Raw genomic sequence first — 24245 nt, forward strand, 5'->3', positions numbered from 1 at the left:
TTCTGTCATTTATGTTCTGTTTGCAACCAGAACACACAAGTGCAGAGTATTGTTTCCTTATAACCCAGCTTATCTCCTTTTCTCTGTCAAAAACTCCTCTGTAAGAATGTTCTGGAATTCCCATTACACTTTGTACAATGGGAAAGCAGTAAAAAAAAAAAGATGGGACAAAACAACTCTGCAGGAGTAGAAGGGGAGCAGTGCCTTATTTTTTACTAGTGACTTGATCTCATAACTCAATATTCCATAAACCACTTTAATCTTCCTATTTTCTCCAGCAGTTTCTCTCACAATATGTACCCTCTAGAAAAAAAAGTGAAATGGATGGAATATGTCCTTGCTGTGTCCTAGGAAGATAAACAGCTCAGGCAACAATACATCCCACGGAGGTGCTTTCAGGCTTTGGTCTGCCCTGATAACATGCGTAGAGCACTAAGGGAATGGGTACAGCTTGCAGAGCAGAAGGGAAAAACATACCTGTAAAACTCAGGGCAGGGTTCAGTTAGGTTAGTATGCAGAGTTGCTTAGGAAGCTTGTTGGGGCTTTTTTTTTTCCTCCTTTCCCCTTAAAATGAGAAATCAATTTTTCCTACACGGTAGGCAAGAATGTCAGCCAGATCAGATGAGTCCTATCCAGTATTAGCATTCTGTAGGGAAAATCCTTCAAGTCCTGGCTGGGTAGAGAGAACACTGGCAGAAAGCAGCAACATTCAGTGCAAAGTAAGTCCTTAGGTTACTGTGAGAGACTCCCAAGAATCTGCAGAGCCTCCCCTAACAAGTGTCCCTAGGCAGAGGTACCAACACAAGCAGACCTATGTTTATGAAGCAAGGCCCTGAGTTACATTTCATTACAGTAGATATGCGAGATAACCACTGACTTTAACACAAATTTCAGTGGGGCTTTACAGGTGTGGGTAGGAAGGAATGCACATAAAAGCTCGTACATTTGTATGCACACGTGTGCCCTCACACAGCAATTTAATGGAGTGGCTGTGTTGGCTGGGTTGGCAAGGTCATCCTGTCAGGAGAGAAAGGCTGTGAGAACTTGTGCCACTGCTGTGGGTAAGCAATATTAGCTGGCTGTTAGCTGTGCTGTCAGTGTGTATCGTTCCCTAAAAAGTCTCATAGCACTGCAAATAAGCATGAGGCAGAGACTCACTTCCAAGGTGAAGTTTTTTTCATGAAAAACGTGAGCGTTATTGCCTCTTTAGGGGGGAAGTGACATACATCCGTAATGGTCAGGTTCAAATCCAAAGTCCTCCAGCATGAAGAACTCGTGTGAGGCTGAATATAAAAGAAGTTTTAGCTTCTCTGAGTCACAACATGGAGGCACAGCCTGACTTGAGCTTGTGTGTAGGGGTCTGGGGGGTCCCAAGGGGCAGCTCTGCGTTGCTAAAGGGGTAGGCAGGCCCCTGGTTCCCACAGAAGCAGCGTCAAAGCCAGAGGTTCCCAAAGCCTTGAACTGGTGTGTCGATGCCGACGACGTTCTTCTTCTGCCCCATTGCAGGAGCACAGAGGGTCCTCCCAGGCCGGGGTTCCAGTGACCCCGTTGTAACGAGAGCACCCCAAAGCTTCTGTTTGACTTCATTCACATGAGATTTTGTTGTCAGTCGTGTTTTCAGTCGTGGCAGCAGAGTTTTTCCTGCTGCTGCCATCCCCTTGCAGAGAGCCAAAGGGTCAATGCCACAAGCATTGCTGTACAACGAACGGCGGAGTCTGCAGTGCGGAATGCACGGGGTAAGAAACCTGAGGGATTCAAAGAAAAAATATTTACTGATTTTTTTTTTTTCCCCGCTCCTTCTTAATCTTAAACGTCGAGCGGAAATGTTGCAGAGCCGACAAACGGGTATACACCTGCGACAGCCCTCCACAAGAGGGCTCCTATTCCATAAAATCGGAGCTGCTCGGAGCGGCAGGACTGCGAGCGACGGTCCGGCTCGGCGCTTCCTGCAAAACCTTTGGAGTGTGCAGGGATGCTACCCCTCTGCGGAGCGAGGATGGCTGATGAATGCGCTGCCCAGTTTAAACAGCAGCGGGACGTGGCTCAGTACACCCTGCAGTTCCGAGATGGCAGTCGGCCACCAAGGAAGCACAAGCTTCCATCCCTGTCCACAGGCAGCAGCTGTCCCAGGCACTGGAGCTGGGAAACACCACCTACGGAAAAGCCTGACAAACTTTTGTAACAAAATAGAGGAATGTGGAAGAACGGGTTTGTTCAGCAGGTGAACTCCTGCCACTGCCATCACAAAACTCCCCAAAATTCAGGCTAACCAAGGCTCTAGTATCTGTCCCAGGTAGGGCCTTCCCCGGAGGAAAACATGAGTGGCTGTTCAGGTTTGGAAATGAGACGAGTGGCCTGAATGAGAGTTTCCCCTCCTTTCCACCTCAGAACTATTAAGCTTTTAGATCACTGCAGCACACAGCGTGACAAATTCGTGACTTGCAGGACTCCACAGCTGCTGCTCTGAGGCATTACCCTGGCAATTCCGTGGGCTAGGGTGAGAGCAGGAAATGCCATCACCTGGATAACGATGCGAATAAGAACAGTTACCTGCTAATCTTTCTTTCAAGCCAAAGACAATATAATGCTTTGTAATCATAAAACTTTGGCAAGCCAGAGCCTTCCCCAGCCCATCTTTTGCAACACCTCGTTATTGAAGGTAACTCCTTTTAAAATATGAGTGTTTCCTAGGCAAGTCTTAGGGAGGAAGCTTTTCCATTCCTCCAGCTGCTGAAGGGAATGGAGATATCTCAGAAGTGGACTGGCATAGCTGGTATTACTGGGAAAGCTGGAGTTGTTCTCTTGTTCACCCCTCCCTCACCACCATTTACTCAACCCTTCATTTCTATTACCAGTGATGTTTCCCACGTTTATGTATCAGATCAGGCTCACAGGGAATCAGCCAGAAGTAACTTCTAGGGGGCGAAGCCACATGTGGGACCTGTAGTAGTGATGAGCTACTTACAAATGAGTCCAAAAGGACAGGGACTAAAAGACTGCCCAGTTCTTAGTTGGGAAGTCCATAAAACGAGCAGGGCAGCAGCAGGGGATGTCCCTGCAGATCCTGATAGCTGGAGGACTGTGCTGCAAGCCCACCTCTCAGATATTAATCAGCTTCCTTGCACAGGTTCAGAGCAGACACTGACAGTCGAAGCTGTCAAATGTTCTTTTTCTTTCATCTCTCTGTCTCTCTTCATCCCTATTTAGTCCCAGAAATTTTATGTTCATTAATGAAATGAATGCCAAAGAAACTTACACACCATCCACACAGGGCCCATTCTATGGAAAAAGCAGCTTAGCAGCCCAACAAATTCAGTCCTCTAACGTTTTTCACTAGATTTTCACTAGAAATTTGAAATAACCCGAAAAAGCAATGCCCCACAAGGAATGTGAGCATCATTCCTCTGGTTACTTGACTGGAAAACACAACGTGTCCAGGTTGGGAATAGGGCCCTACTGTTGTTACTTACCCTAAAAGACAGCCCACGCTCATATTAAAAGGCACACGTGGTGTTGTGAGCTAACATGGCATGAGAATCCAGTGGTATTTGAGAAGCTATTTTGCCAAGAGAAGAGTGGTGAAGAAAACTACCTGCAAATGCAATCTGGTCATACAGATGATGTTTCAGATGTCACTTTGAGGCTCACAGGTGGCTTCGTACCTTCCTTCATACCCTCTTCCACCCGATCCTGGGGCTTACAACAGTGAGGACAAACTGAAATTTGGAATCAGAGAAGACATAAAAGTGATGACTCCAAATGTCTTCTTCAACAAAGTGTAACTGAGAGTGGGAAGAAAGGAGAGAAGAAATTAAAGAGATCCTTTAGGTCTAATTACTTCTATTTTAATTTGGCAGGACTCACCCCTGCAGTACATCCTAATATGCTTGGCCCATAGCCATAGGCTGATCTGATAGAAAGCTCTGTTATATATAAATATTATCAATATAGTGTCATATGGATAAAACAGTTCTCATTAGCAGAGGCATGGAACCTCAGCCTGGCACAAAGACAGGTTGCTACATGCTAAGATAAGTTAGAAGGGAAATAAAAGTTACACATCACTAAATGCAGTTTTCCTATCAAATGAAAGAATGCCGGTGTTAAAACCAACAAACTCTTTCAGTGCTTTAAAAGGACCTCAGAATAAACAAGTCCACTACGTATCTCAGCATCTCATGAATGACTTTTGTTTTAACTGTTCAGGTTGAATCTCTACTACCACAGCAAACTGTACTTGCACAAATCATGCAACATGAATCATAAGCCATTCTTTAAGTGACCTCTAATCTTGGTGCTCTGTGTTTGCATTCCTTAATTACTCTAAAGACAGGCTGTGAACCTCAACAAAGCATCTGCACCTTGTTTTGGTCACCACAACAATCACGCATCTGAGAACTCTTACTTCCGTTTCGCTCTGTCTTTCTATTCTTCCCTCCCACACTTCAGCTCTTTGAAGCATGGCCTTTTGAGCTCAGAAACCACTCAGCATCAAGGCAACTCCTGACTCAGCTTTCCATGGGCCAGAGCAACAGAGGTACTCTCAGACCTACTCTTGAGCTCCCGCAAGAGCCCTTGAAAGGTGACCTGCAGCAGCACCAGCAGGATACACTCTTAGGACAGGTATTTCCCTTCCCAGACAGGTGGCAACGCCCAGCAGCACTGAAATGGGACAACTATACAAACTGGGAAGTTGGATGGAAACTCTGGCTTCAGTTACTTACAGTGTACACTTGGGCTGGAAAGTGGCTGTACCGAATAGCACCACCTGACTTGGCAAATCCACTCCCTGTGCATATTATGCAAATGGGACTGAAAGGGAAATTCCAGTTTGTGCAGCCCTGTGCCATGCTGTTGCAGGTGATTGCATCCTACCACATGGGTATGCTTTTTACATCTGCTTTAAAAGCAATTTGGTCCCTATATAAAAGACTATCTCAGAATGCTCCGGAATCGTGCTAATTTAATGGTGAGGAACCTTTTAATTTCCAGCCAATATTTGTTTAGAGCCAAATCTTCCAATTCCAGTTCATTTTCTCCTATAATTAGAAGAGCATTATACATGCAGCTAACAGCACAGGCTGTGATCAAATGTGATTTTCTAGGTTTCAGCCTGCTCATTGCTTTCCCGTTGACACAGCCCCAGGGAACAGCAGGGGACAGCCAGCACTGGTGTCACAGGGGCACAGGAGTGGAAAATGAGGAGGTGCACAGGTGTAACCAAGAGTCACTGCCTTCCAGAAGCTTCCTTTCTTTGTGATAAAGCACTAAAAGGAAATCATCAGCCCAGCCTGACTCAGTGGTCATGCTGGTTTTTGAGGGGATGTGGTCGACGAGGAGGGGAAAAGAAAAATAGTAATGCAACCTCCACACCTCTGACTTGGGAGTGAACTTGTCTGAGTAGAGGTATCAGAACACACAAGCATGACAAACTTACAAGTGTCTGTAAGCAAACTGAGTCCTCGCTGTCCAGCAAACAGCCTTTTCCAAAGGGGGGTACCGCGGTGACCACGATGGGCTGGGGTGCTCAGAACTGGGGGCTCCCGGTTTGAGTGGCCTGAGCACAGAGCCCTCTCAGTGTGGGATTCTTGTCCCCACACACGGCTTCCCCAGTGCCCTGACAGAACTCGGTGTGGTGGTATTTATAATATGTTGCAAGGCCTGCTGTCATTCTCCGTGACTGCTCTGCAAAGCTGCTAACAGGGTGTGGATAAGACATCTCCTGCTGTTGACTTTCAATCCTAGCTGCCTTTATAAACCCATTAGATGTCTACCCACATCTTCAGGGGCTTTCTGGTGAGGTCAGCTTAGACATGATTAGGAGCAACAGCTAACAGATGAGATTTTTTGAGGGGGAAAAAAAAATCTACTTAGTTGCCAGCTAACCCTGAGGTGTTTGAGATCCCCTTGGAAAGCTCCTGGAGACACGTCTGGAGTTACTGAAGACTTCGTAGGGTGGGACCAGGCACCTCACCTGTGCCATTTTGGGCCACACAAAGAATACAAATCCAATTCTCCTGATTGGTGTTCTCCTAAAAGTGGGGCACTGCTATGCTGAAGTGTTTTCTGTGGCCCTAACACTATGTATTTTTGTTACTTCGGTTCAGAGACTATCTGAGGGATTGTCTAAGTAGGGTGTGGAGAGAGATCCAATTTTAAAACTCTCAGTGCTCAGCCATATCTATCACGATCACCAAAATTCTTGGCATCTGAAGGCATCTTAGGTCACATCCTAATACACGAAACTGAACCTCTGTGAATATCTTCATTTCTGTATACCCCTGGTTTTGGAAATATTCTGATCTGCTGGCAAAACTCCCCATCACCCTTTCACTCCCAAACCTGAACCCTTGTGCTGCCTGCACACAAAATGTAGCAAAGTCATGAGCTAGACTTAGATTTTGTGACAGTGGATGCTGAAATAAAAAAAAAAAAAAAAGGAAATGAGAAGAAGGTAGAGAAATACCTAATGTGGCAGTATAGTTTCTATAAATGTGTATCTTAATAGAAACATAAGCAGTAAGAGACAGTTTCTTGAAAAAGGAGGTACACTTACCACGCCTTGGGAGGTATCTTGCTGCCAGGATGATTGCCAAAATGAAGGTGATAACAACAATGCTTGAAGCAGTAATGACATTATAAGGTGGAGGCACAGGAGGAACAACACAGTCATTTGTTTTTTCTGAGGCAGGAGAAATAAAACATAAAGGACACAACGACTTATTGTCATTTTCACGTGAGAGCAGGTACGTGAATTTTGGTGGCTCTGGCTAAGTTCTAACTCAGGGATTCAGCCTGAAAATGGACCTGTTCAATAAACAAACGAGAAAAGCTGGTGCCTTAATTTCTTCCACTTTGCCGCATTTGCTCTGTGCTGAAATTTTTAAGATATCCACAGAGTGTGAAATGCTGGGGTTTTGTCCAGAACAGAACTGAGACAGGCAATATTTGAAAACACATAAGCTGTTTTAAAGGAAGTATTTGGGCTTGGTGGAAGAGTCTGAGTCCGCAGCTAGAAAATTTCCATTTTCAAAGCTACCCTGCAGTTTTCCATACTGTTTTCATCAGATTTATGCCTAATTCTCTTCCCTTTGGATTCAGAGGTGAAGGAGAATGATGCATTAAACGGGCTAGAACAGACTTGTTTTTTCTGTGTGGCAGGAAAACAGTGTTGTGGCAGAGTTCAGCTTCAGTGGATCCAGAGCCTTTGGCTTTTCACCACAGGAGATGACATTCCACTGCTGGGATATAAGAGCAGATACCAGGCCATTCCTGTACACTACAGGACAACCCTAATTCAACAGGAGGGACAGACTTGCTGCATGTCTGTAGGTCCCCAGAGCTGTGTGAACAGATCTTCAGTTTTTCATCATCTGCATCTGGCAGAGTTGAGCATCATTCCACGTCTAAGACACTGGCCTGATCTGCTGTACAATCTTTCCCCCCCACTGTAGGGTTTGCCTCCTGTGTTTACCAGAGGCTGTATTCTGCCTGGAAGTCTGTTCATGAAAGACTTGTCTAAAGGATCAATTACATCATCCCATAATGGGAGCGGTTCTATATCTTAAAAATCAAAAAGCAGGGGGTTTGTGACTGCTGTGACTGTGTCGCTGTTGATTGCACCCTCCTCTGAGAATCTGTGTGACAACAGTGTATTACTATTATTGCTTTTTTTTTTTGTTGCTCTCCTTTTCTATGTAGCATGATATTCATAACCTTCTTCCATTAGCATCTCTAGGGACATTATGCACTACATGCAGCAATAACCAATATTCATAAAGCACTGGTTCCTGGCATTTGTTCTGAAGCTGAATGGCACCTCTCCCCACAAGCCCCTTTGATTTTAGTAAGGTAGATGAATAAGCTGCCTTGATGAATAAAGTACAATTCCCTAGGAAAAATAGCACTTCTCTATCTTCCCCTGAAGGTGCCCTTATCTCTACAGTAAAAACATCAGACCCACAGACATTTCAGAACACTTTTTTTCGGTAGCAACGTTAAAAAAAAAATCCTTTTGGCTTTAAGAATTTTCTGGCAAATCCCCTTCTACTGCAAAACATCTGGACCGTAGTATGCTGCCTTCCCTCATGCTGTTTCGACTTGTGCCTCAAGCTTTTCAAAGCACAGAGTTATCTATTATGCTATCACTTCTAAGCCAGGCTCAGTGATGGAATTCTTTTCGTATGAGTTAACCCTATATTACATTTAAAAGCAGAATTTTGTCTAGACCCCAGCTGAACAGTTTCTTTCACTGAAGCAGGGACAAACATGCTTGTTAAATGAGGAAATTCTTTTCAAGTGCATCCCGTGGCTTTTAAAGCACAAATACCATTCAAATACCAGGTCTGTGTCATGCAAGTGGCAGCAGGACTGTGCTGGTGCAGAGAGGCACTGGATGGTGGCAACCCCGACCTGTGGGAGCAACTGAGCCTGATATCACCAGATCACAACAGGATTCAATTGCCTTCTCAGCCCAGCTGTGACAGAAGAGCAGCAGGAAGACAAAGCCATCACCGCTCGTCAGTCACTGTTGCAACTCTCCCTTCCCACCCCTGCTGTCTTACAGCCTTTGAAACATTTTGGCGCACAGCTCACAGGTGGGGTCGTTGTGCCATCCTTGTGTGAACAGTTACACAAAACGGTTTTGTAACAAAAAAAAACATTAATAGCACATACCCAGAAGGAAACTGGTGGACTTGGCCAAGCCGTCGTATTCAACGGAGCAAGTGACGTTGGCGTCGCTGGTCACGTTGAGCACCAGCGTGCCGGTGACGTTGTATGGGCTGAGGCTGGACTCGGACACCCAGCTGGCATTCCACTCCACAGACACGTTGTTGAGGGCTCCAGAGATTCTGGGTTTGGGGAAACCTCCGTGAGAAGAGCACACTACCACCATCTCGGCTGATTCGCAGGAGCTAGCGGTCACCTCTGCTGTTACGCTGGGCTGGCTGAAGTCGGCTGAAGCAAAAGAGACTCGGTTACCATTCCGTCAGATCACAGCGAGGGTTGCAGTCCCCATCACCCACAGTCAGAGCAAAGGCTCCCCCACAGGGCATTCTCCCCCTGCCATAATTTAATTGGCCTCTTGTGCCATATTGCCAGTCAGAGAGCTGCAGCAGGTTGCTCAACTCACTGCACAATGGTCCTTTTTGGAGCAGCTACGGTTTCAGTGTGTGTTTGCTCCCTGCCTGACTCATCGTGTGACCACGTGACTGCTGGGATCTGCACAGGGCAGATTCTGGTCCTTGGTGTGTCCTCCATGGCTTCTGCTGCCCATAAAGCTCTGGGATACCAAGTAACTTTTAACTAGTGAAAGAAACTTGCTCAACACTGTGTGGCTGACCAGTGGCGAGCAAGGAGAGACACAGATTTCCCTCCAAGCCCGCTGTCTGTTGAGCAATATGACACTGCCATCCAGTCCAGAAAGTCCCTTCAGACATCCCAGCCTGCTTCCAGCAGGGATGAGGGAAAATTTCCCTTTCCTGGTCCCCAGAATAACCGATCCCACTTTACCAAAAGGAGCAGAAGTCTACCACAATTGTTACAGCTGGCCTGCTAAGACAGCAAGGGAATTTCTGGAAGGAAAGAAACTGCAGTATTTGTGGCCAGGAAAAGAGATCCGTAGTTTCATATTTTTCATGCAGTTAAGTCCTCAGCCCTCATGGTTAGAGAAGGTGCTGGCAGTGCACTTCCCTTTTTTCATATCAGTTCCCAGAAAGAACACTAATTTTGTCTCCTTGCACGTATGCCCACCATGCCCTCAAACAAGCAGGCAGTGGCCAAACCTCAGGAGCTGGTTTGTTTTTCAGTTTTGTTGATCTCCCTTCCAGATGGGGAATGCTCCTTCACTGACTTGTCTGGGAGATTCCTGCAACTCTCTGCTGTTAAAGGTATTCAAAGGTATGTATATATTTATATACATATAAATATATATATATATGTATATATATATTTATATATGCCACCAATATCTCTATCTTCAGCTGAGACCAACCACCACAAAAACAGGGGTGGAAATGGAAAATAATGTCAGTGGAACTTTTTGTGGTTCAAGTTCATTTTGAGCAAAGGAACTTGGTTTATTTAAGGTAAAAATACTCAGATCTCCAACTGAGTTCAACCTTAGGCTGCGGAGCTGCGGTGCAGCCAGTGAACTGGCCAGCCCCCAGAGAGCCTGGGCTTCCCAGGGGTTTGGATGCAAGCCTGGAATGCTGCTGTGGCCACCTCCTTCCTCTTTCAGCTTGGATGCTTGCCATGCACCAAGGGCTTGGTCTGACTTTGCCCAAAAGACATCAGGGGCTGCCTAGGGGACTCACCAGCAGTGGTACCTGGGGAGGGGTCCTGGGAGGGGTCCTTTCACAACAGGGAGGCATCAGGGGGAGGAGGTTGGGCTGGTGGTGTTAAAGCCAAACTCTCTGTACCTGGGGTAGCTTTGGAAAGTAAGCAGGGAGACTGCTAGAATGGAAATACTTAACACATCTTCCATCACTCTTTTAGGCTGCCTGATGGAAGCCTGTCTGCTCCACTACGATAAAGCTTGGAGGGGTGTCCTTTACCCCCAACAGTTGGCACTGGGGGATGTCAGGAGACAACCCACCTACCTGTAACAAAGAGGGTGAGGCTCTCGTCACACACAACAACGGAGTTGTGCTGAACCACACACTGGTAAGTGCCATTGTCCAGGATTTCCATGGGGGAGATCCACAGGATGAGGTCCCAGGGGTCCATCTCTGTGCGGTTCCTGTACTGCTCGTCAACCTCGATCATCTTCCCATCAGAGTAGGCCAGCACCACCACCGTCACTTCTGGAAACTTCTTCTGCCAGTAGGCCCGGTAATTCTGCAGGCTTTCTGAGCGCGGGATTTCACGGCAGCAAGGCAGGCTGACCTTTTCCCCCAGTTTGCTTCTGACTACTCTCTTCTCCAGTGCTTGGCCTGCAGGTGAGGGGCAAACAAAAGTCAGTGAGACAGTGGTATGGCCTCGTGGCGGGACCTGCTGCCCAGAGCTCACCTCTTTTGGCTCTGTCTGCACCCACTGAGTTTACAGCTCGATTTACAGCTTCAGCTCTGCCCTGAGGGAAGGCCTCCCTTGGCACTGCCTTTTCCATCATGCTCCAGTCCTGCTGTCCTAGTTAGAACAGCTGGGACCAGTTCATCACTGTATGGGTGTAACCCAAACTGTGTATTCTATAGCCTTCCATGCCATTTCCCAGAAACTGGTAACAATAGACCATTTACACCCTCTGCCCAGAGCAGCCTGACTCCTCAGGCTATAAACTGGGTGTTAAGAGGCCCTCGAGATAGGAGGGTGTTCCTGTCCTCACACCCCACCCTGAGGGAGGTACTGGGCATTCCTGCTTGAACTGGAGGATATATATAATCTTGGAGTCTTGGGACTTTTTTAACCACTGGTGGGATCCAGAGGAAGACTGCAGACCACCACTCTCAACCAGACTGCAACCACCACTCTTGACCAGACTGCAACAGCACTCTCACCAACAGGTTTTTCCCTCTCCCTTTACTTTGGACTCAGGGGGCCCAAAGAACACCATTCTGTTCATGCTCCAGAGTGCTGGGTTACACATTTGAGTTTTGTGGGTTAAAACCAATTGTTCGTCTGTATAATCGTATTTATTGTATTATTTTATTAAATTGTTATTCTGACTTATAATCTCTCTTTTGAGTTGGGTTCATTTGCCCTGCCGGTTTACCTTTAAACCAGCACGCCTGCTTAGGATCCTGAGCTGGTGGGCACACAAGAATTGCTGCATGGACTGCTGAAGGCAAAGGCAGGAGGAGTGTTACCTGCCTGAACAGGAATTTTGCTGACCCCCTTAAAAAAACCACACCTCACTGTCAAGAATTGCCATTATTCCTGTAAAGGGATAGAAACGTACATGCACAAACTTCTGTCTCCTCTGCTCTCCCTTTGCAGAGCTCGGTGTCCAGAAAATCTCTGTCACTCTCTGGTGGGTTCCCTGCATGCCCAACAGGGCCACAATGGACTATTAGCTTTGGGGGATTAGGGCTTTATTGGAAGTTTTTTGGTTTGGGATTTTTTTTTTTTTTGGTAAGAGACGAAAAGCCCAAATTTTCAAGATCCCAGAAACTGGAAGTAACCCCACAATGATAAACAAAGGTTACAGCCACAATGTCATCAGCCTTCTAGTATTAGCAAACAAACAATTTTGCCTAGTCTAACTAAAACAAGTTTATATTTTTGAAGGCCCATGGGCCTCCCTTGGGATGACTCGGAGACCAGCACAGATGTTCCCCAAGTCCTGCACAGTGACCGTGCCACTGCCACACCTAGACTACAGGCATGTGCCTACAACAACAAGCTGAGACCCTTGCAAGGGTGAAATAAGGTACAACTGACCCTGAGATTAGCTCAGTTGGTTAGAGCATGGTGCTAACGACACCAAGGTTGTGGATCTGATCCCTGTATGGGCCATTCGCTTCAGACACTTGTGGGTCCCTTCCAACTCAGAACATTCTGTGCACTTTGACCACATTAGCAGTAATCCCCCTACTTAGCACTGTTACTATCACGCACTCCATTCCCATGAGCAGCCTTGCTTTCCCATTCCCTCCTCTTTCCAGTGGGTAAGTGCTCACAGGGGCCAGGACCTGGAGGGAGCAGCCTACCAAAGAGCTCCTGCTGCTGCTGAAAGGTGACCCAGCATTAATGCAAGGTCCTGTGCTGCAACAAGGCAGATGGCTGAGCTTTCGCCTGAGTTGGTGCAACCCTGGGGATGATGTGTACCCTGCTGTGTTAGTCCAGAAGGTCGAGTCACTTCACACTTTCCCTGGTTGCCTCAGCCTCGCTACCTTAGCGCTCATCTCCAGTGGTGGGATATCAATCCATTCCTGCTCTCATCCACTGATGAGAGCAAGAAAACAAGGGAAAACTGGCTTCAGGACAGAAAAGATTCAGATTCCTTCTTCCTTCCCTGCAGAACACATCTCAGTAAACATGCTGGAGAGGGGAAGCAGGAAAGTCCTGACAGGCGGAGTGTCACTGATGGGGACAGTGCAGCATCACCACTGGCGGAGGTGAGAGCCCACGTGCAAAGTCTCTGCCTGATGCATGAACTGAAAGCTTGACAAAGCTGAGCCTAATAACTGCCACCCTCCCAACAAAGTCTAGCTGGTGCTGGCTCACACTTCATAGTCTCTAAGATTCTATGAAATAAGCCTCTCCCCTGCAGCACAACTACCCCTGTCCCGCTTCGCACAGCTTACATTAAATCTGTAGGAAACACACTGAAAAAATGCTGTGGAGGTCCTGGCAACACTATGGCATGTTTTAATATTAATTAATATTTAATTAAATTAAATAGAATGCAATTAAATTAGCAACTTCTTATTTGACTGGTTTCCCTCCACTCAGCCGCTCCGTTGATCTTGCAAAAGGAAAGATTCAATTTCCCCACACGCACACACTACCTGCACTTCCCCTTATAATGTGTTGCAGATTCTGAGCAACCAAGCCCACTCTGCCCTCTGTCAGCCACAAATTGGCAGCAAAAAGGTAGAAAAACTAGTTCTTCCACACCACCTGGGATAAGAACTGCCATGTCTTGCCAACCTCTGGCAGCCTGAAATTTAGGGATTTCTTGACATCAGCAGTTCAACTGCTACTCCTTCAGGAAGAGTTCTTGCCCCTTCAGGAATGTATATATATTTTTGGCTTTCAAAACATCTTGTGGTGAGGAATTGCATAGTTTGATTACATGGTGTGTGAAAAAGCATTTCCTCCTGTTCACCTTAAAAGCAACCAGCTTCAGGCTGTGACTCTTGAAGTTCCTTCTCCTCTTTGTCTGTGTGCATTTGTGTGTGTGCTTCTTCCCTCGACCACATCAGCTCAGCTCCTATTACTGTTGGAGAGACTCAAAAGAGCAGCCAGTCAAACAGCCAGTCAAACTTTGGGATTGTGGAGCCTGATAAAGACCATTTTCTATTTTCTTTTGTGGCAACAGGGGAAGAGTGGGCGTACAGTAAATGTCAGGGTGACATCGCATCATGGGTTGCATGAGGTTCTTCGTACCTTGCCCCTAAGAGTCTCCTTTGCAACCAAAAGGAGAACAAAAACCTTTTCAGCAGTACATGTGCAGGGGCTGGAAACTCCTGCTGATGTCACGTCTACCCTTAAAAGGCTCTGCAGCCCTTGAAACTGCAACCTGAATGTTGCAAGCCTGAAGGAACCAAAGTCTACGGAGAGTCATTCAGCCTCACAAAAGTCCCCTTTCGTTTTAAAGGTGAACTGCAAAGCAAAAATGAAAATTCAGTTCTCCCCCATTTCTGTGCTGAAGGCTCTCTGCAACCAGTCTGTGGGGAAGGTATTCACCGTGGAAATAATTTTTAATGAATTTTCTAGGAAAAAAAAGATCCCTTCTCTTCCCACCCCTCTGAAGCCCACCCACTCCCTTACTGTGCACACACGTCTCTCTGTCACTGCAAGCCCGTGGCGTGTGCCAACACTGAGCTGATGAAAGGGATGACTTTCTGTTCCCTGTGCAGAAAAACATGTTTCATTCAAACTGTGCCTGTGCTGCAGATGCCCCACACAGCAGGGCTCATCAGAACAGAGAGGTGAGTGAAGAGGAAAATCATGGGTTCTTGTTTGCTCCGAGAGTCAGCAAGCAGGAGAGCTCTACAGTCTCTCGTGTCCCTGTTTCCTTCATTCTTTGCCCCAGGCCTTGACTCAGAATTTCCCCAGCCACAGAGAGCTTGGGATGTTTGTGGCACATGCAGCCGCACAGTACAGGAGAGAGGGTCGCCTCTGGGACAGAAGTCCTGCAGAGACATTTGACAGTAAAGGGCAGCTAAAGACCTAGCAAAGCTCTAGAGAAGCAGTGCCAAACTGTTGGAAACCTTCAGATAGGTCCTGGTGAACAGAAGCTCCAAAGCCATTTTCTCTCCCCTGCGTTCCCCATTTCTCTGCCCTTCTCAGCTGCTTCGCCTTTATTTGCTCTCACCTTGTGTTGCCTCGCTTTGCACACAGTGCACAAAGCAGCACACATGAAAGGAAAAGTGGGCCTGGAGTCCCTTGCCAGCAGGTAAGACAGTGGATCTGCACATCTTTTTGGCAATCAGTCCTGCAAAAAATTCTAAGGCAAATTGTCAGCGGAGCTCCAAAACCGAGAGGGTAAAACCAGCCTTGCTTTCTTTTTTTTTTTTTCCCCCTTCAAGTTCCCTATTTGTCTTTGCAACAGCAGCTGCTATCTCTACTCATAAATTAATGGCATCACTGACTTTGCCTAAGACCATGCACTCCCACTCTGCCTGGGCACTGACACCTTCCTCCCACTCCATCTGTGTGTGGGTTGAAACAGGGACTTGGGGAAGCTCTGGGAGGAGGTGCACAGCATGTGGTGGTGAGGTAAGGGCACTTCTGGTAACTGGGGCTGGGCTGGCTGAGCAAAACCCATCCTGTGGAGCTTCGCTTTTCTCCTGGTGGCCATCCCCTGGGACCGCACAAGAACCACACTTAGCAGTCCTCAGGTAACTGTGCAGATCAGGCACCTCATTTTCTGTGAATTGCACATTCGCCCCAAACTTGCATGATTTATCCCTTGAGGGCAACGCAGTATTTTACAGGGATTTCCAAGCAAGACAGATAATCTGGGGAAAAAATAAGACATTTTTAAAAGCTGAGCCTTTAAAAGACTAGACACTCCCCCTTGGTCTCTTTTTTTTTTCATCCCAGGTGATTCTACCAAGGAGGAATGAGATTCTCTCAAAGCTTTTCCATGGAGTCCTGTGCTACACTGCAATACGTGAAGAAATGCTTTGTATTTAAGTCAGTGCTATGATGGACTCTTGTGAATACAGTGATCACAGCTGCCCAGATAACCTCTGTGCTCCTTCCACACAGACTCCACTCTGGCAAGTTCAGGCATGCAAAGGGAGGCCCCGGCAGGCAGAGAGAAAGGAGGAGTGGCCCCTTCCTCTTGCACTTCCCATCTTCACCTTGCCACATTCCTCCTGAACAAAACAGCAACCTCGCCTTGCCCAGCTCTATACTGGTGATTTGGCAATTATTATAATATCCCCCTGGTGTTTTGGTGTCCTCAGCAGCCTTTGCTCTTTGTTTTAATGCTGTTTGCACGTGTTTAGTGAAGAAATCCTTAAAGCCATGAAGCTGCTGTGAAAACCAGAGGACATCTTCCCGTGTCTTATAGACAGAAGGTCAGCCTGTCTTTTGGGGTGCACACTGATCACACTTTTTTCCAGCAAGTAATGAAACTATCAACATTACTTGTCTCCCTGAGCATAATTGATAAGCAGTGATTAGTACCGTAGGTAACACTCATTTTAGAGTGGTTCACAGGGTGCTCTCAAACACATGCCAGCATCCAGTATGGGCCCAATTCCTTGGGCATGCTGTGCTCCCGCTGAAGCCCTCTATCTGACTGCAGTTTCCTTTGCAGGTTGCAGACCAACTCTCTGCTTTCTCCAGTCTTAATCCCTGGCTCACCAGAAAGCTGATTTCACTCCACCCTGACTGCCTTTTTGCCATGAAAGCCAGCAAGGCAACCCAGCCAGGCAGGAAACGAAAGGAAGCGCTGTCACTAAGTCATGGCTTGGTCGAAAAGCTGACTTGAAAGGGAAGGAAACTCCATCGATCACCAAGAAAAAAGAAATGTTTCACAGTCTGCAACTCGCATCTGAGAAAACCAAAGGGAATCTGAAATACTTCGGTAAAGGGGCTCGCTGCAGCGCTGGGGCAGCTCCAGCCAGCCGGCACCCCTCCCTCTCCCTCTTGCTCCGGCTCAAGTTTCGGTATCTGGTTGAGATAAAGATCTACTTCTTTCTGAGTCACTGCTGGGACAAGCCCGCTGCCCGGGTATGTCCAGCCTGCTTTGTTTATAAACATGAGTAAGATCGCAAGTCACTCGGCAGTTTTCTAATTCTGGCACTAGCCAGGAGATCAGATCCAAGCAAGGAGCTGGATGTGAGACACAGAACTACTTGGGGACGGGATGGGGACTTTATCGTGTCTGAAGATCTTCCCCTTTGCCGCAGAGCACTCCACATTGGCGCTGCTCAGGGAGGAGGGGACGGAGGGCTTGCTTATCTCCCACGCTGCATATCAGAAGGGACACCGCAGGGACAGAAGGACTTTTAACCTTCCCCCTTTCTCCATTCCCAGCACGTGGAATGTGACACTGCTAGAATTAGAAAGGCCGGGAAGAGACACTAAATCTGGATGTCCTCAGAAGATTTGCATATTTTAGTTCCTTTAGAGATCATATTCCTGCAACTGGCTCAGCACTCTTATATTATGATTTCCCCGTTTGGGGGCAGAAACTAGATGAGGCAGTTGTGTAAGACGGGCCTTTGGGGGAGGTTTGTCACACTCAAAGACAAAAATAAATTTGTTAATTTTTTCCCCTGCAGACTCTGTCTCTTGCTGACTGGATCACTTTGTACTTCCTCTATATTTATCTCCCAGCTGAAGATGTTCTCAGATAATTTTCCTAATTCCTCCAGTGCCACTGCCACGCATGCTGCTGTCCTCGTAGCAGTTTCTGAAGTTGAGGTCCTCCCCACTGCTTGAGGCCGTAGTTTTCTTCAGTGCTTGCTACATCTCACTGTCTTGCATGCTCCCCAAGTAGCCAGCCCCCTCTTGAAACTAATAGAAGGTGAAATTGCTCAGTAACCAAGAAAATCAAATATGATACCTCTCACATAAGCCCACACTGAATTAGAAAAATTACAATTTTTTTTTTATTTTATTTTTTTGTTGTTGTTGTAGCTAAAGTATTTGCCCACAGCCATAGTGACATTCAGCAGTGCAGCTGATGATGCTGCAGGCCTGCCAGCCATTATCCTGTTAGAAAAACCGGTCTCTGCTCAGGCACTGACTCACAGGATGCTCTGCAGACGACAGCCTTGACAGTAACCCCGCAGCTGGAGGACTGCCTGGAGGAGAGATTACACAGCCCTAGATAAGAGCACAGCACGGGGAATGGGAATTAACTGGAGGACAGGGAACAGGAATTAACTGGAGGATGACCAAGAGCAGTCCAGAGGTGTCTGTAAGAGTGAAATGAGAGAGCTGGGCATGTGCTGCTGGAGGCACCGTCCGGGGAGCATCGCGGTGCATGGAAGGGGTTCTCTTGGCACTTCCCCCAGAACAGGGATGAAATCCTTGCCTGTTGGGCATTTAAAATTGCACAAGGGTACCTGCTATGGTAACAGCAGCGCTGTGCAGAGAGACTTGCTTCAATGCTCTTTTCTACCAAGTTTTTATATGACAGGGTAGCAATCTGGGCTCACCAAAAGGTGAACACCTCGGGATAGGTGTAGGTGTAGGTGCCACCATTAGCCATCAGTCAGCACTTTCTTTTCAGTCAGGGAGTCCCCTGGGACCAATGATATTTTAAAAGCATAACAGTGAAAAAGCAGAAGCAAAGCCCGTGGTATTTCCGTGTTGGGAGAGATTCACGTATTCTCGAATGAACTCCCGAGACTCCCAATGGTGATGTCCCTCCAAGGAGGCAGAACAGCTACAATTAAACATAAAGTCAACCCATTTAACAACAAAACCGACCTCCTTTTGCCAAGTGAACAGACTTTGCTGCATCCAGCACACCTATTTTGACAACTTATAAAAAATAACACATCTACATGTGCATGGTATTTATACAAGGAAGCACATGTTTAAAAGGAAAGAGAAGCCTTCAGCCTGGAGGAGAGAAGGCTCTGGGAAGACCTTAGAGCAGCCTTCCAGTACCTAAAGGGGGCCTGCAAGAAGGCTGGAGAGGGGCAGGTAGTGATAGGACAAGCTGGAGGGAAGGTAAGGACAGATATTAGGATGAAATTCTTTACTATAAGGGTGGTGAGGCACTGGAATAGGTTGCCCAGAGAAGCTGTGGATACCTCATCCCTTGAAGTATTCGAGGCCTGGCTGGATAGGACTCTGAGCAACCTGGTTCAGCAGAAGGTGTCCATGCCCATGGCAGGGAGGTTGGAACAAGATGAGTTTTAAGGTCCCTTCCAACCCAAACCACAGTATGATTCTACGAGTGGGAAGTGGGAAGAAATCCTATGAGAATTTCTGTGAATGTGGAAATTCTCCCCCAGCCTGGCACAACCTTGGGATGCAGCCAGACAACAAACTGGCACTGATCTCATGTCTTCCCAACACAAGTACAGGAGATATGTCTCCCTCTCCCCTTCCAATCCCATGTGCTCACTCTTGCAGGGCTCTCCAGAGCCTGGTTCAATACACCACACTGGTATAAAAAAAGGGGGGAAAAGAGACTTTCTGCTGAGCTGGAAGGTGAAGTAGATCACCCAAGGATCAGATATGTGCTAGAACTAGTACAAAGGAGAGGAGGATCAATGTAGCCAGAGAGGAGCAGGACTGTGCTTTTTGATGGCAATGACCTTCTTTGTCCCCTCAGCTGTGCATCCTGTCTGTATCCACTCCCCTCCGGGTTACAGAGCACCGGTGTAAAACCAAACTGGCACCAAAGACAGAGGGCTGGCCCAAACAGAAAACTAACTCACCACAAGCAAGGCAGGGGGATAATTCCATCAGCGACATCCTTCATTTATGTCAGATTAGTAACACCCATTAAACTGCATTTGAAACTCAGAGTTGAGGCAGCGATGAGCGGGAAAGGTGTGAGGGTGCACAGGGTGGCAACTCCTGCTGGTAACCTACCACGGTTAGCGAAAACTTCCACCCCAAACTTTGCATGTTTAAATGCAGGAATGTCCAACATTAACAGTGCAAAAAGGACACACATGTCTCAGTGATCCAAAAAATGCAAAAAAGTGGTTGCCCTCAGTGCAACATGAGGTCACTGGAGCTATCGGGGTTCATTCCGATCTAACCGGAAAAAGGAAATGATGTGGGAGAAAGGAACGTTTGACCTGTAGCTTTACAAGCTTGGTATTTAGGCATGTAACTGCATTTTGGCTGTGTAAGAATGTGGCTTGTCTAAGTTTAATTTTCTGTTCTTTTTTTTTTCCCTAAAGAATTCTTTCATTTAAAAAACACACAACAGAAGAAGTAAAACAGAGTCTATAAGCAAAAGCAGGAGCCTTTAGCTGGGTTTCTGTTTCTCCAGGTAAGCTCTTACAGCAGGTTTCACTCTGGATAGACTGACAGACAGGAAGAGGAGTTCCTTAGTTTCACTGCCCTTGTTTTTGAAGTAAAGACTTTTTTCTGCATATCTGGAACAGGGCGAGACAGAAACTCATCCGAAAAAAGAAATTTAAACAACAGCTGAAGACACTAAGAGGAATAAGGTAGAAACTCAATTTGCACCATGTGATCAAGTGGGCAAACTTGGTATGTAAAGAAAAATTTCTGCCACCTCCACCACGAAATCTGCCCCAGCACAACAGCTACTGGAGCTGGAATGGAAATTAGACACCAAACACCCAAAGCTCACTGTTAGACACTTCAGTATTTGGGGGTGGCCATGAAACAGGGAATCTTTCTCAACCCTATTTGTCCCTTTCTGAAACCCAGCTCCACTCCAAGCTCTTTATTGGCAGTAACATGTGGGAGGGGATTCCCAGAGTGAGTTACTTGTGAGCCAGTGCTCACAATGCAGAGGGAAGTGGATATTCCCCCCCACTTCCCAACTCTCCAAAGCTGTAGGGAATTTTCCTCAAAACTTCTCAAAAAATTTCACCTCTGGGAAGAAACCAACAGTTAAGTGGTCCCTAGCTGGAAGAAAAAGCTCCAGGGAAGCTTAAAAATACTTCATGGACACAAAGCCGGGCTTGCTGGGTCCCTGCAGTCAGTGCCTACACCATGTCTGCACACAGGGCAGGGAAAGGTCATACTGAGTGACTTCCAGCCACGTTGTCCTATCTAACAGCTGTGACTGAGAACATCCTACAATTTGTAGGTAGGTGTGAAGGTGCAATGGCAGGAGAAAAACAAGCCCATGGGGATACCAGCAGTGCATTCAGATCATAAATCAAAAAGTCTGTGCTGCAATCAAGGCTGTTCTGCCACTTTTCCACTGTGCTGAGACAGCAAGACATCTGTGTCTCCAGCAGCAGATGGTATCTCAGAAGCAGCTTTAAATTACACTGGTATTTCAGTGGGGCATCTCAGGTGAATGCCAGAGTAGCAAAATTCAATTCAAGGGGAAACAAATGGGTCTGCATAGCTCGGACATACATGAAATTCATCTATGAAATACAAACTTCAAATCATCCTTTTTAATAAAGCCCCCCATTAATGCCTTCTACTCCTATGATGTGAAAATTCAGCCTGGCATTCCCTGTATTACTACTTTGCTCACACAGGGTTTACAGAGAGCAGTTGTTTCCATCCTAGCGTGCTCCCTGACCTTTCCGAGTGTTACATCATGGAGCTGTGCCAGCATCAGGGCAGCTGGGCCAAGCCAAGGACACAGGCTTTGGGAACCAGCCCTGACCATGCCTTGATGTGGTCACAAGCAGTCCCACATGGTGGCAGTTCTGTAAATGTTGGCCTTGGTGACTCGCTTAACATCGTGTGGGAAGTCACTTGCAGGATGATGGCAGATGCCCAGGGCTTCACTATTTTGCCACAACCAAGTCAGAACTCCCCGTGGTTGACCTAGAGAAGGCATCACCTACAAGCATCAGTAAAACCTTTGAAACCCATTCATTTGTGGGTACTGCACCAAGTATTTTCAAGTGTCGCTAATGTAGGAACACTGATTTTCAGAGAGAAAAGTTTCAGGGTGTGTATGTGTGCGTACAGAGAGAGAAAGGAGGTGCATCAGTTGTTCTGTTCTTATCAGTCTGCCGAGCATCTGCCCCTGGAGCACCAGGACTTCCACAACCTCCTTGTATGAGATGCATCTAACAACTGTGCTCCAAAACCTGAGATAATGTTTTTAGAATAGCTTGGTTTTCCTCTCCGTCTCCTGCAGAATTTAACCCCAGAATTTTGTAATCAATCAGATTTGGAGAAGTTAGTTTTCTCATCAACGGGATGACCAAATCCTGCTGGCCTGTGGGTTTGTGCCTTGTGTTTCCCAGCCCAGGCACATCTTCCCATGCCTCCCAGCCTGCTCCCAAGCTCTTGGTGCCACGATGCTCCTTACAGCTCCCTTGCAGCTGCCTCCTGCTCTTTCTGTTGTCTGGACATGGGGAGGGTTACCCTAGGCTTTGGCTATTTGGGTGCTGCTCATGGCTAGCCAGTGGCTTCCAAGTAGCAGCCAAGGACCTCTGCATTTCTGCCACCTCTGCCTTCCTGTCAAGTTTGGGTGAAATTGGTCAGGGGATTTGAAAGTTACAAGCAGAGGATGAATACAAAGAGGGAGAGATGGAAAGCAGGATAAACTATCATTCACTTAGTAAGCCATATTAAAAAAAAGCACTTAGTAAACCATATTAAAAAAAAGTACAACTAGAGGAGCACCTATTATCTGTTATTCTGTTATCGAACTCCTGTTTCTAGTAGTGGACATTTGCAGGCATCAGACTGTATATTCAAGCACTGCCCATCTTTGGCTGAGGAACAAGCATCCTTTTTAGAGAAGATACGTGACAGGCGAATTACCACGTGCTTGTAATTACATTAATAACTTACTACAAGCTCTTAAAATACAGGGAGAGAAGCAGTTCTGCTCATGATAGATCATTGCAATATGGGCAGAATAGTCTGTGCTTGACACATGCTTTGCAAGGACAGAGGTAGGGGAAAGAGTGAGGGTAAGACAGGAGAGCCAAGATCTCAGAGCGGCATTTGAGGTAGTTGCTTTCTTTTCAAGTGAGCTCTGCGATTCACTCCCTGTTAAATTCTCTGTTTTAAGAGAGATTGAAACTTAAAATGAAACCGGGCACCAAGTATCCCCCAGTTTCACAATATCAGCACGAAAAACTCCTAATTTTGCCTCACTTGATTTTTAATCGAAGCCTCGGTTCTGCCCAGGTTTGCTCTAGAGTATCGTTAGCTGCAGTGAAACACTAAAATTGCCAATAAGCACAATCTGTTTTGCATCCACAATGAACCCCAGCTCCGAAGTGAGTTTTTGTGTGGTTTCAAGGTTAACATTTCACACAGCTGAGAAGACTCATCCCAAGCCTCTTGAGGTCAGGAGGGATCTGTGGGCTCCAGTCAGCTTTGCGGCAGGTCCTCGAAAAAGGATGGGGGGACAGCCCAGGCAGGACTTCAACGGGAATTTGTGTTGTTGGAGAAAGAACTCGCTCTGCACTGCGCTGAGCTGACCGAGAGGTTCAGAGAGCTCTGACCTGCTGCCTTTCCTTATCTTTGCCACCACACACCCACTGTTAACCATCCAAAAAACTGCAGAAACCACCCCACCACGGAAACCGAAGCCCAAGTGGCCGCACCGTGTGCTCCCCACAGACATCAGCTGCCCCAAAAACACCCTCGTTTCTCTCACCCTGGCTGGGATTGGAGACCAACTCGCCCCTCTGGGAGCTGTCAGGCTGGTGCAACTGGCCTGGGGAGCCGAGAGCTCAGGGATGCTCAGCGCTCACTGCCGTGGTGAGTAGCGCCGGTCACCCAAACCCTGGCCCAGGCTCAGCCCTGGCAGAAGACACCGGACACAGTGTCCTGGGGGCTGCCGTGCCCTGCTGACTGGCACACGGGTGCTGCTGCCTGCTGGGACCCGATCCCCTCCCGTGCCCCCGCACCGGCCGCTCCTGCTTACCCAAACCAAGGCAGAGCAGCGCCAAGAGCCCGAGCCCCAGCCACGTCCTCAACGCCAGGCACACCATCCTCCTGGAGCTCCTGGGACACGGGGAGAGGGGGACACGGTTAGGAACCACAGCACCCGCCACTGCATCCCTCTCCTTTCCCGCCTGCTGCCTCCCCGAAAAACCACGAGCGCCAGCCCAGCCTGCCCCGCTTCCCTCGCCGGTGCCCCAGGGTACCTCTCAGTTCCTCGGGTGAGCGGCCACCCCCCCCGGGGCAGGGAAGGGGATCAGCGCCGGGCCATGGGTGCCTGGCTGCTGCCACGGGCTGCCGAAAGGCTCTCTCCCCGCCGGGGTGCAGGGGGAAGTCTGTGCGGCGGGCGGGTGCCCATCCTCCTAAGTCACCTCGTCCGCCCACGGCTTCCTCGCAGGGCATGCGTAAGGCTGCAGTGCCCGCCGCCCCCGCCGCCCCGGGGTGCTTCGGGTGTGCCTCCACCCGGGACAATTTCAGGCTGAAGGGCCCTGCTTGTTGACCTGCAAGTGTCGGGCAGCGCCGGCACTTGGTGGGGCTTTGGAGTTTAGAAACGCAGCTAAGATAAACCCCGGTGATAA

General features: G+C 47.6%; 1 protein-coding gene across 2 annotated transcripts; it reads right to left on the reverse strand.

Moving 5' to 3' along the window:
• Positions 1–1649: 1649 nt before the first annotated feature.
• On the reverse strand, positions 1650–23986 carry CD80 (CD80 molecule). 2 transcript variants are annotated; one of them, XM_017830755.1, is made up of 7 exons: positions 23874–23986; positions 23651–23730; positions 10602–10934; positions 8677–8958; positions 6557–6682; positions 3593–3716; positions 1650–1745 (listed from the first exon to the last, which is right to left on the reverse strand). In XM_017830755.1, exons 2-6 carry the CDS (start codon positions 23715–23717, stop codon positions 3610–3612), a joined length of 915 nt encoding a protein of 304 aa, XP_017686244.1. In that variant the 5' UTR covers positions 23718–23730; positions 23874–23986; the 3' UTR covers positions 1650–1745; positions 3593–3609. The 2 variants fall into 2 exon arrangements, with proteins under 2 accessions (XP_017686244.1, XP_017686245.1); XM_017830756.1 differs by lacking the exon at positions 1650–1745 and having other exon boundaries at positions 3670–3782.
• Positions 23987–24245: the final 259 nt, after the last annotated feature.

This window comes from Lepidothrix coronata, unplaced genomic scaffold, assembly GCF_001604755.1.
Source record: "Lepidothrix coronata isolate B3197 unplaced genomic scaffold, Lepidothrix_coronata-1.0 Scaffold183, whole genome shotgun sequence".
Classification (NCBI taxonomy): domain Eukaryota; kingdom Metazoa; phylum Chordata; class Aves; order Passeriformes; family Pipridae; genus Lepidothrix; species Lepidothrix coronata.